General features: G+C 34.7%; 1 protein-coding gene across 7 annotated transcripts in view; it reads right to left on the bottom strand.

The window, feature by feature from the left end:
* The window catches only part of LRBA (LPS responsive beige-like anchor protein), a 772,859-nt gene that overhangs the window by 492,413 nt on the left and 266,601 nt on the right, over positions 1-13,845 (bottom strand). For 6 of the 7 annotated variants that reach the window (XM_027067081.2, XM_027067078.2, XM_027067090.2 and 3 more), the window contains exon 35: positions 7,150-7,214. The exons of the other annotated variant lie outside the window; for it this stretch is intronic. In XM_027067081.2, the coding sequence (XP_026922882.1) occupies positions 7,150-7,214 (65 nt within the window). The remainder of the gene's footprint in view (positions 1-7,149; positions 7,215-13,845) is intronic. 7 annotated transcript variants of the gene reach the window in all.

The raw sequence follows: 13,845 nt of genomic DNA, 5'->3' as shown, positions 1-13,845 counted from the left end.
GATCCAGGAGTACTGATGCATAGGGGCACTTGTACCCCACTGTTTATAGCAGCACTCTCAACAATAGCCAAATTATGGAAAAAGCCTAAATGTCCATCAACTGATGAATGGATAAAGAAATTGTGGTTTATATACACAATGGAGTACTACGTGGCAATGAGAAAGAACGAAATATGGCCCTTTGTAGCAATGTGGATGGAACTGGAGAGTGTTATGCTAAGTGAAGTAAGCCATACAGAGAAAGACAGATACCATATGTCTTCACTCTTATGTGGATCCTGAGAAACTTAACAGAAACCCGGGGGGCGGGGGGGAGGAAAAAAAAAAGGTTAGAGTGGGAAAGAGACAAAGCATAAGAGACTCTTAAAAACTGAGAACAAAAAATACTTAAAGAAAAAGGGGCGCCTAGGTGGCGCAGTCGGTTAAGCGTCCAACTTCAGCCAGGTCACGATCTCGCGGTCCGGGAGTTCGAGCCCCACGTCAGGCTCTGGGCTGATGGCTTGGAGCCTGGAGCCTGTTTCCGATTCTGTGTCTCCCTCTCTCTCTGCCCCTCCCCCGTTCATGCTCTGTCTCTCTCTGTCCCAAAAATAAATAAAAACGTTGAAAAAAGAAAAAAAAAAAAGAAAAAAAAACTGAGAACAAACTGAGGGTTGATGGGGGGTGGAAGGGAGGGTAGGGTGGGTGATGGGTATTGAGGAGGGCACCTTTTGGGATGAGCACTAGGTGTTGTATGGAAACCAATTTGACAATAAATTTCATATATTGAAAAAAAAAGATATTTTATATAAGCCTCACGGTAACCACAAAGCAAAAAACCTACAGCAGTTACATAAAATAACATATAAAAAAAATAAAAGCATACAGATACCAAAGACATCAACAGAGGAAAAAAGAGAGTAGGGTAAGAAACAAGGAACAATAGATCTACCAAACAACCAAAAACAAACAAACAAAAACACAAAATAAAAACAAACAGCAACAAAACAAATAAAATGGCATTGGTAAAATGGTAAGACCTTACCTAGTAGTAAGTGCTCTAAACATAAACAGATTTAATTAGATTTAAATGTAATTAATTAGATTTAATCAAAAGACATAACAAGGGGCACCTGGGTGGCTCAGTCAGTTCAGTGTCTGACTTCAGCTCAGATCATGATCTCCCAGTTCATGGGTTCAAGCCCCACATCGGGCTCTGTGCTGACAGCTCAGCGCCTAGAGATTCAGATTCTGTGTTTCCTCTCTCTCTCCCACTTATGATCTGTCTCTCTCCATCTCTCAAAAATGAATAAAGATTAAAAAAGTTTTTTTAATTAAAAAAGACATGGCATAAAAAAAGACATACAGAGAGTGTAAAGGGATAAAAGCAATCCCTTTAATAAAATAGAAATCAAAAAATAAATAAAATCAGGGTGGTTATATTAGACACAATAGAATTTTTAAAAAATTGGTAAAAGGGACAAAAGTGGTCATTACATAATGATAAAGGAGTCAATCCATCAAAAAGACTTAAATTATAAATATCTATGTGCCCAATATCATAGCACCTAAATATATAAAGCAAAAACGCAGATAAAAAGGAGAAATAAAGAGTAATACAATAATAGCTGGGGAGATTAATACCCCACTCTCAACAGATGAATTATCTAAACAAAGAATCATTAAGGAAACAGCCAATCTGAACACTATAGTCCAAATGGACCTAAAAGACACATTCAGAACATTCTGACAACCACAGGATACACATTCTTCTCAAGCACATTAAGAATATCTTCAAAGAGAGACCACATATTGGACAAGGAAATGGTTTTGGCCAGTCCAAGAAGACTGAAATTATACCAAATATCTTTTCTCACCACAAGAGAATAAAACTAGAACTCGGTAACAAGAGGGAAACTGGAAAATTCAAAAACACATGAAAATAAAACTTCACTTTTCTGAACAACCAATGAATCAAAGAAGAAATTATAGGGGAAATTTAAACGTTTGAGACAAATGAAATGTAAACAAAACACATCAGAACTTAGGAGATACAGCAAAAGAAGTTCCAAGAGGGAAGTTCCTAACAACAAATTCCTAAGAAAGATCTCAAACAACCTAACTCAACACCTTAAAGAACTAAAACAAGAACACATCAAGTACAAGGTTGACAGAAGAAAGGAAATAAAAATTGGAGTAGAAATAAATAGAAAAAAAACTAGAGAGATTAACCAAACTAAGAGTCGGTTCTTTGAAAAGATAAAACAAGATTGGCAAACACTTAGCTAGACTAACCAAGGTAAAAAAGATAAAGAACACAGATCAAAAAAACTAAATGTAAATGAAAAAGGGGGACAGTGCAAATGATACCACAGAAATATATGAGATCAAAATACCAACAAATGAGACAACCCAGAAGAAATGGAAAAATTCGTAGAAACATACAACTTATAAAGAATGAATCAAGAAGAAATAAATACGATTGAAGCAATTACTAGTAAGGAGATTGAATCAATAATCAAATATCTCCCAATAACGAAAAGCCTAAGACCAGATGGCTTTCACAGGTGAATTTTACCATACATTTAAAGAAGAAGTAACTCCAGTACTTTCAAACTCTTCCCAAACAATCAGAGGAGAGAATACTCCCAAATTCATTTTACAGCACCAGCAAATCCTCATACCAAAACTAGGAAAAGATAATACTAAAAATTTATAACAAAATATCCCTGATGAATACAGATGCAAGAGTTCTCAATAAAATAAAAGCAAACTGAATCCAGCAGCACATTAAAAGAACCACTCACGATGATCAAGTAGGATTTATCCCAGGATGCAATGATGGGTCAACATATGAAAATCAATCAATGTAACATATCACATTAACAGAATGAAAGAAAAAATAATATTATAATCTCAATAGATGTATAAAAGGCATCTGACAAAATTCAACATCCATTTGTGATTAAAAATTCTTAACTAATTAGACACAGAAGGAAGATATCTCAACTTAACAAAGCCCTTATATATCACAAACCCAGAGTTAACATCAGACACAATGGTGAAGAATGAAAGCTTTTCCTTTAAGACTTGGAACAAGACAAAGCTGCTCCTATTAAACATAGGAAAGGAAAACTAAACTCTAGGGGTGCCTGGTTGCCTCTTGATCTTGGGGTCATGAGTTCAAGCTCCACATTGGGCACAGAGCTTACTTTAAAAAAAAAAAAAAAAAAAAAAAAAAAATATATATATATATATATATATATATAACATTAAAAATTCATTAAAAATAAAAGCTTTTAAAAAACTGAAAATTCTAGGGGTGCCTGGATGGCTTAGTCGGTTAAGTGTTCGACTTCAGCTCAGGTCATGATCTCACTGCTTGTGGGCTTGAGCCTTGAGTCAGTTTCTATTCTGACAGGCCAGAGCCTGAAGCCTGCTTCCGATTCTGTGTCTCCTCCTTTCTCTGTCCCTCTCCTGCTAATGCTCTCTCTCTCTCTCTCTCTCTCAAAAACAAATAAACTTTAAAAAAAATGTTTTAAATGCCTAAAAATTCTAGCTAGAGCAATCAGGCAAGAAAAAAATAAAAGTATCAATTAAAAATGAAAAAGTAAAATTGTCTCTATTTGCAGATAACATGGTTTATATATAGAAAATCCTAAACACTCAAAAAATATTAGATTTAATGTATTTAGTAGAGCTGCAACATACAAAAGTGACATATAAAACCAGTAGCATTTCAATACACTAACAAAGAATTTTCTGGGAAAGAAATAAAGAAATTGATCCAACTTACAATAGCATCAAAAACAATAAAATGCCTAGTAAATAATTTAATCAACAAGATGAAAGATCTCCACTCTGAAAACCATAAAACACTGGTAACAGAAATCAAAGAAAACACATTTGACAGGAAGGTATCTTGCATTCATGGGCTGAAAAAACTAATACTGTTACGTCATTACTACCAAAATCCAGCTACAGATCAATGCTATCCCTATCAAAATTCAGTGGCATCTTTTAGAAAAGTAAAAAAGCACATTTAAACTTTATATGGAATAACAAATGATTCTCAATAGCCAAAGAAATTCTGAGAAAGAACATCAAAGCAGAATTTACCACACTTCCTGATTTATAGTTTACTATAAAACTATAGTAATCAAAACAGTATGGTACTAGCATGAAAGCAAGTAAACCAATAAAACAGAATCAAAAGCTGAGAAATAAACCAAAGCATTTTACGGTCAACTAATATTTTACAAGGGTGCCAAGAATACTCAGTGGAGAAAAGACAAGTCTCTTCAGTAAATGGTGCTGGGATCACTGGATATTCACATAAGAATGAAACTGAAACCCTATCTTATGCCACTCACAAAAATTAACTCAAATGGATTAAAGATTAAAGTGTTTAAGACCTGACACCATAAAACTCTAGAAGAAAACTTCGGGAAAAACTCCTGGACACAGTCTTTGGAAAGGACATTTTTTTGGATAGGACACCTCAAGCACATGCAACAAAATAAAAAATAAACAAGTGTGACTACATCAATCTAAAAAGCTTCCATTCAGCAAAAGAAACTATCAATGAAATGACAACCTGTAGAATGGAATATTTTCAAACAAACATATCTGGTAAGGGTTTAATATCCAAAATATATAAAGAACCTATACGACTCAAAACACACATACCCATACACACACACACAATCCAATTTAAAAATGGGTAAAGAACGTACACAGACATTTTCCCAAAGTAGATATAAAAAAGATCAAATACATGAAAAGATGGTCAACATCACTAGTCAGAAGGAAAATGTGAAGTAAAACAACAATGAACTATCATTAGAGGGGTCATCATCAAAAAGATGAAAGATAACAAATCTTGCTACAGATGTAGAAAAAAGGTAACACTTGTGTATTCATTGGGGGACTGCAAACTGGTAGAGAGACTATGGAAAACAGTATAAGGTTCATCAAACAATTAAAAATAGGACTACCATATGATCTAACATTCCACTTCCAGGAATACATCCAAAGGAAATGAAAACACTAACTCAAAAAGATTATCTGCACATCCACATTCATAGCAGCATTATTTACAATAACCAAGACACAGAAACAAACTAAAGTGTCCACTGATGAATGAACAAAGAAGAAGTGAAAGAGAGAGAGAGGAGAGAGAGAGAGAGAGAGAGAGAGAGAGAGAGAGAAGAGAGGAGAGAAGAGAGAAAGAGATAGGGAGAGGAGAGGAGAGGAGAGGAGAGGAGAGGAGAGGAGAGGAGAGGAGAGGAGAGGAGAGGAGAGGAGAGGAGAGAGAGAATATGGAATACTATTCACCCATTAAAAATGAGGAAATCCTGGGATGTCTGGGTCACTCAGTCGGTTGAGCATCCAATTCTTGATTTCAGCTCAGGTAATGATTCCTGGGTTGTGGGATCAAATCCTGCATCGGACTCCACACTGAGCATGGAGCCTGCTTGAGATTCTCTCTCTCTCCCTCTGCCCCTCTCCCCTGCTTGTGCACTCTCTCTCAAAAAAAAAGATAAAATCCTACCATTTGCAACAACATAGATGAAAGTTGAAGGCATTACACTAAGTGAAGTCAGACAAAGACAAATATTGCATAATCTCACTTATATGAAGAACCCAAAAAACACAAAACCCAAACTCACAGAAAAAGATATCAGAAATATAGTTACCAGAGGCAGAAGAAAGAGAGGGAGTTGAAGGAAGGGAGTCAAAAGGTGAAAACTTCCAGTCACAAGATAAATAACTACTAAGGACGTAAATATACAACATGATGATGATAGCTAACACTGCTGTATGATATACAAGAAAGTCGTTAAGAGAGTAAATCCTAAGAGTTCTCATCATGAGGAGAATTGTTTTTCCTTTTCTTTTCTTCATTCTTTTATTTACATTGTATCTATATGAGATAACAAATTGTCAGCTGAACCTATTGTGATAATCATTTTACAGAATATGTAAATCAAACCATCCTCCTGTATATCTTAAACTTATATGGTGATGGATGTCAATTATTTCTCAATAAAAGTGGAAGAGAAATAAAGAATAAAATTTAAAAAATGCCTTTCAAGAATCATGATCCCTGGGGAAGTTTTACCTAATTCTTCCTTAGTAACTGTCAAATCTTTCTTTTAACATGTATTTAAATACTTCTATAACAGAATTTAGCAAAAGGCATTGTAATTGCAGGCTTATTTATTAGTTGCCAATACTAGTATATGAGCATCTATAATTATTTGCCGAGTAAAATAATTTTAGGAGTATTTAATGTCAAATGAAGTTATTAAGACCCTATTCTCCCTCTTCTGTAATGTTAACAAGGCAGACACTGGTTCCTGGTTACTAGTTCAAATACTTCCCCAAGTGATAGCATCAGTCTCTCAACACTAGCCAGAACACTGTAAAGAAACATTCCTAAAAAATAATTTTGCTCAGAATACAAATTCAAATGGCAGCTAAACACACCTTTTAATCCATTCCCTGGGTGTTTAGTCCTATTAAACCAAAATCCACTCCCACAAAAACAGACACAATGTAGTCCACTCATCATTTCCTCAATTTACTTTTAGCTTTTAATTCTCTCACTCTCTTCGATCCATTTTCTCCCTTGTAACTTTCTTTTAATCTCTGTACTTACTTCACTTTTCTGTCTTACTAGTAAATTTATTTTCCTTGAACTCATCTATCTCTGCTCTTTAAAAGGAAACATTACTTTCTCCCTCTCTCTACTTTTTCATCACATTGCAACACAGAACAAAACTTGTTCTCCCTCTCCTTTATGACCGGGCCATGACATAAGAAAGATAACATAGACATCTAAGTCTGATTATTGGGCTCCACAAATATAATTACATTAATAGGAAGTCAAAGTAGGTGTCTGTTTTCCTTAATTCTGCTAATAAAATCACTAGTTTACTTTTGCCAAATTCAGCCTTACCATTTGAAAAATAAACACCAGATTTTCATCATAAAGCATGTAACCATGAAGAAAACCATAAAATAATTAAATATTGACATATTTGTAATAATTAAGCTCCACTTTATTACTGACCACAAAAACAATACAGTCCCTAAAAATATAAGTTTCAATGGCAAAAACAGAGTAAGATTTTAAGGTAAAATATAAATGGATATAAAAGAGATTACCTTCCTTCATTGACAAGTTCAATAAAAGCAAGGCCTGCATTCTTCTGGATAGAATTCTGCCACTCCTAAAAAATAAAAACAAAACAAACAAGAAAAAAGGCAGAAAAGAGCTGAACAAATAATACTCAGTAGATTAATTTTTTAAAACAACAATTATAAAAAACATCACCCATATCAATTTCATACCTTAGCCCTTAAAAGGAAAAGTTTGGTTAAATGTGCTGCCGACCCAATGCAGCCCTGTGAACACATGAATAGTTGATATTCACCATTAAGCTAAACAAGTTAGCAACAATTTGATTCTATATAAACCAAAAAAGCCTAACTATATTTATCTTGACCTTTTTGTTTTACATCATTATATACTACTAAATCAACTGAAACAGTTATGAATTGGAAAGGAAGGTAGCACAGACCAAAGAGAGAGGTTTTGTGTCTTTAAGAGATGCATCACCCCAAATGAGAGAGAGACAAAATTAAATAGTGTTGTATACTAATAAACAGCACACACCCAATCACAAAAATTGATGATTAATGACTGAGAAAGGGACAAAAAAGATCAGTGAATTTGGCTAGATTACTTCTGAGCTGGAAAACTACAGTTCACTAGGCTATGAGTTAGCAAAAGATAGTATAAATCTATTATATTCTTTATGAATAATTATCCTTGAAAAGCCTAGGAAGGAAATAAATCAGGAGAGTATATACAAATGAGTTATTTTTTAATCTTCATCTCCAACCATATGTAAAATAAATATTAATCCAATAAGGCTGGGCCTACAACAATTGAAAAGTAGCTAGATTTGAAAAACGTTTATGTACGTGCCCATGTCTGTATGTGTATGTGAAAAGCTGGCAGAGTCGAGAAATGCCAAGATATGTATGTATGTGCGTATGTCTATGTACATGTATATCTATTTTGAAAGAACCAGAAATATATCATCTTTATGGTCCTTAAAAAAAAGGAGCCCTTTACATTCTACCTACATAATATACCTCAAGTGATCTTTTTTTGTTTTATAAACTCAAAACAAAAGACAATATTTGACTACTTACCATTACTACCAAATATATTCATATGTTCTGAATGTAATACCATTTAAGAGTTCTAAAGTCCATGTATTTTCACCTCTAATGACTATTCTGTGTCACTCCAAATTCCTATTTTTTTGGTGGGTGGCCAGGGTGGGGGGGTGCTCATCCTTTCTCTTCTACTTTCTCCTTTTTATCCCTAATTTTATGTTGCTTCCTGTTACGTTTTGAAAAACCCAAGGTGGTTCCTAGGACTGAAATGGTTGTATACCACAATTTTTGTTTTAAGGTTCTATTTCATGAATAGTGTCAGTAAGGACATACTAACAGAAAATATATGGTAGAATGAAAAGTAGATATAAAGTTACTTAGAAATCTAGCAGTAGTTGGGGCGCCTGGGTGGCTCAGTAGGTTGAGCATCCGACTTCGGCTCAGGTCATGATCTCACGGTCCGCGAGTTCAAGCCCCGCGTCAGGCTCTGTGCTGACCACTCAGAGCCTGGAGCCTGTTTCAGATTCTGTGTCTCCCTCTCTCTCTGACCCTCCCCCGTTCATGCTCTGTCTCTCTCTGTCTCAAAAATAAATAAACGTTTAAAAAAAATTAAAAAAAAGAAATCTAGCAGTAGTAATTGACTAGATCTAGGAGAGAAGATGAAGCAATGTGCTGTTAAGAGCCATGAACAAGAAGCCATGAGATCTATATTCTCACACTGATTCTGACACTGACAGGATATGTCCATGGACAGATCACTTTACATCTCTAGGTCTTAGATACTCCCTTAAAAAATTAGCTCTATTATTTTAGGATTCAGTAACATACGAACATTTTGAAATGACTCATGAGCCTACAGTCTATACTCTCTCAAAATTCACGATTACCACCCAGCTGAAACAATAAAGATCTCGTATTTCCTTCACTGAGGTAAACCAACTCAAGCATAAATAGGAATACCTCATAATTTAAAACCCTTTTCCTTCCAGCAAAATAAAACTGACAGCACAAAGCAATGAAATCAAATTCCATTAAGAAGTAAATCCCTAAGAGAAGAGCATGTGTGGAATCCTCTACTCTTCTTAGAAATACAAAGAGGAAAATAGAAAAAAAGCAGAAACCACAGGTAAGGTTTTTTATTCTGCTGCAGAAGATCCCATACCTAACTTTTGAAGCACAGCAAAGGGAGATATCAAGTCTAAAAAGTTGCCCTAAACCTAGTAATGTAGAGGAATAGTAGATAGAGACAGACATAATGGCCAGATAGACCTAAATTAGCCTTGACGTATCTCATGCCATAGGAAGAGTCAGAAAATTATCCTAGAAAGATGTACACTAAATAAGGCTTTGAGGGGATGAGAAGAACACAGCTAGACAGTAGGGAATCCTTGCTGATAGACAGTAGGGAATCAGAAGGGATGGTGACACCTCAGAGGATGCCACAGTCAAGGAACAGAACCATATGCTTACTTCTCAGGTGTTAGACCCAACATAGCACTATCAGCAAGCCGCTCAGAAATTTGATATAGCACCAGATTATGAGGAGGCAAGACCTTAAACTGAGTTTCCATTCAGATCATTTAACCTGAAGAAAAATCTGAAAATGAAAATTAACCTTATTAAAAAGAGAATAAAGGAAATTACTTTTCTTGCTAGAAAAAAAAAGGAGGGGAGAAAAGCAAGAGAATACATTGTATGTATTTAAAACATTTTATTTTAAAAAGTATTTACTAGTATTTTTTTTTCTCAAATCCATTTTGCCTGATCTAAAACTACAACAGGTGGACATTTCTATCATATAGCTCATACAAAACTCACAACTCCACATGGATGAAATAGGTAACACTAGAGAGACTTAAATTGTAAGTAGACAGGTAAATATCAATTTGATTCTATTTTCATTAATGTATACAAACTAATCTTAATTATAAGGTAAAATCAGGAATATGCCATTTATATTTCACAAACATTTTTAACAGCATGATTCAGGTCATTAGAAAACTAGTTCAAGTTGGTACAACTACAGAAAATTCAACATCTAAAGATTTTTATGACATGAACTTAAATTGGTATGCCACATAAAATATTTCTTTTAAGTTAAAACAAATTAGACATGAAGGTACATATAAAAGCAGAAGAATCCAATTTTTACAGAAACTCAGAGACACAGATTTATTACTGCTAATACAGTAGATTTCTTGCTTTCCCAAACATCATCTATAAACCCAATCTGTTAACTTACAATAGCTGTTACCCAATCACCTGGAGTAAAATTTTTTCACTAGTTAAAAAATAACTAGACAATACAAGAAGTGAAAGTACAAATCTTATTTACACTTTTGGGTATAATTCATTCATAACTGTAAATTATTAACATTTAATAAAATGTCACATACCAGGTACATCAATACATACTGATAAGAATTAATAACTCAGTTGTATTGTAATAGCATTGTAGGGTGAGAGATGGTAGCTACACTTGTGGTTAGCATAGTATAAAGTATAGAGTAGTTAAATCACTATGCGGTACACCTGAAACTAATATAATACTGTGTCACCTATACACCAATTAATTAATAACCCAGATGATAATAATCTGAAGCTGATAAGAATAGACAATAATTTGAAAAAAATTTTTTTACCATTTATTTATTTTTGAGAGAGACGGAGAGACAAAGACAGACTGTAAGCAGGAGAGGGGCAGAAAGACAGGGAGACACAGAATCCGAAGCAGGCTCCAGGCTCCACGCTGTCAACACACATCCCAATGCGGGGCTTGAACTCACCAACCATGAGATCATGACCCAAGCTGAAGTCGGACGCTTAACTGACTCAGCCACCCAGGCACCCCAAAAATAAAATTTTTTTAATAAATCTAGCTATTAGTCAAAGCCAACAAGTTTTTTCCATACTAAAACACTGTCGGGGCACCTCGGCGGCTCAGTCGGTTAAGCATCCGACTTCGGTTCAGGTCATTATCCAGTGGTTCGTGGATTCCAACCCCTCATTGGGCTCTGTGCTAACAGCTAGGAGCCTGGAGCCAGCTTCAGATTCTGTGTCTCCCTCTCTCTGTCTGCCCCCCACCCAAAAATAAAATAAACATGAAAAATTTTTTAAATAAATAAAACACTGTATACAACCCTTTAAGAAAGTTGCCAAATCTGATAAGATTTCATTAATCATGCTATCCTAAAGCATTTTTTCCACTTCTGAGGCAATTATCAAAGAAGGTGTTAGTCTAAACAATATCATAAACCACAGCTCAATATAACCTTTAGTGAGTTTTAATAGTTGAAAGAAAAGCTAAACAGTTATCATCTTTCATGATGATTTCAATATTTCATCACAGTATTTACAATTATATAGTGATGCAAAATGCTAGTACGTTTAAAGGTCTTGGTTATTCTTTTCCCAAAGGTATGGATGAAAAACGCGTTAAAAGCCTCAAATCCAACCACTAATGCAACTAAGTAATTTCAAAACACATTTCAGCACTTTGGAGAGGAAGGACTCAAAACACAACAAGTGAGTCAATAATTTCATACCTGTTCTAAGCTGTATTTAATTGACTATCACTTCCTAAGGCCATAATTGTTGATTAGTCAATTTTTACTAAAATATACTCTTAGCTAACTAATGCTCTTAAGTCATGTAACATCAACAACAAAGAAAATATACATTAGTGAAATCTATAAAATATAGTGTTCTACCAAATTTCAAATACATGCTTTTGATGGTAAAAGTCTTTTCTTAAGTTGGAGTTTATTAAAAAAAAGAAAAAAGAGTTTACTTAATAACCAAATTTAAGTATATTCCTTCCTATGTCAACAAACAAATATAGAGATAAGGGGCAACAGTTAACATGCTACATATTAATTTATATTATTTTAATACAATTGTAACTTCTTGAAAGTGAACTTGACAGCTTTCTATAAATTCAATAACCCCCCCACACAACATATTTTAGCATTTGAATGTACTACGTAAATTTACCTAGATTTTAAAAGTAATTCCAAATAGTACCATGTTCTAAAGTAAATAAAGTCAGGCCACAGATTGTCAAGATAGACTACATATACTACAAGGTGCCACTTTTTCTTTTTGAGGGGAGATCAAGCCATCAATGTTGACATTAAATGTAGTATCAACTTGGGGCACCTGGGTGGCTCAGTCAGTTAGGCGGCCAACTTCAGCTCAGGTCATAATCTCACAGTTTGTGAGTTTGGTACCCACATAGGGCTCTCTGTTGTCCGTGTGAAGCCCACTTCAGATCCTCTGTCCCCCACCCCACCCCACCCCTTGCTCTCTCTCTGTCCCTCCCCAGCTTGCACATGCACACGGACGCAAACTCTCTCATTCTCAAAAATAAACATCAAAAACAAAATGTAGTACTAACTTTTTATTCTGGTAAGCTCATCACTAAATTTTTACTCTAAAAAAAGGAAAAAGGTATTAATGAGTGACATTAGGTTAAACACAGTAAAAGAACAAATATAATAAAGAAAAAATAGTACAAAGATAAAAAATAGAGACAACAGCAAGGAGAGAGGGTAAAAAATTTCTCTACAACCTAGGTAAAATCAACTTGAGGAAGCAAATCAATGCTTGTAACATAATTCTAGAAAGCCCAAGAACTGAAGTCACAGAGTACATATGAAGATGGTTGAGAAATAGGGATAAAAATAGTTTAAATGAATGAAAAGTAATATATAAAACAAAGAATTCCAGATCCTCTCCCCATACTGTATGTCATTCCCACCATGGTAAAACAAATACAAGTTTACTTTTCAGAGAAGTGAACTTCGGGACACTGTAAAAACCCTCACTGTAAAAAAAACAAAAAACAAAAAACAAACAAATAACTTGAAAGTATGCTTACTGAACTATGAGACTCCAAAGCAATATTATGACATTTTCTCTAATAAAAATGAGAATCCATAATATTTAACAGTCTATCAATGGCAAAGGCAGCTCATTCATCACCAGTCCACAACTTGCACACAGCTGTGTGGGTTTTTTGTGCATTACACTTAAATGTGAGCAGATAGCAAAGGAATTCTGGTCATTACAGGAAAAGACTCATTTGAATGACAGACATCAAAGAAATGAAAGAAAAGACTCACAGAAAAGAGCCAATATTGTTAAGGGCTGTGGAGAGTAAGAATAAAGAAAAATACAATTAATATAATTAGAAAGATAAAAATTTTCATGTAAAACAATCAGGGCAGAGATTTTGTCTTATTCACTGGTATCTCTTGCCCCTGTATTAGAATTCTCCAAAGAAACAGAACAAATAGTATGGAGATATAAATCTTAGTAATTTAAAGAAACGGGTCACACAATTATGGACAGTAACACGTTCCAAGATCTATAGAGTTGAGTTTGTAAGCTGGAGACCCAGGAAAGCCAATGGTATAGTTATACCCCAAATCAAAAAATCTAAGAATCAGGAAAACTAATGGTGTATTTCTAGTCTGAGGCCAAGAGGCTCAAAACCCAAAAAGAGCCAGTGTTTCAGTTCAAGCCCAAAAGCAGGAAAAAGCTGAGGTTCTAGTTCCAAAGCAGTCAAGCATGTGAAATCTCTCTTACATGGGAGATGGTAATACTTTTTGTTCTAGTCAGGCCTTTAACTGATTGGATGAGGCATACCCACAATAGGTAGGGCAATCTGCT

Source organism: Acinonyx jubatus, chromosome B1 (assembly GCF_027475565.1).
Source record: "Acinonyx jubatus isolate Ajub_Pintada_27869175 chromosome B1, VMU_Ajub_asm_v1.0, whole genome shotgun sequence".
NCBI lineage: Eukaryota > Metazoa > Chordata > Mammalia > Carnivora > Felidae > Acinonyx > Acinonyx jubatus.
This window is presented reverse-complemented; position numbering and strand designations above follow the sequence as displayed.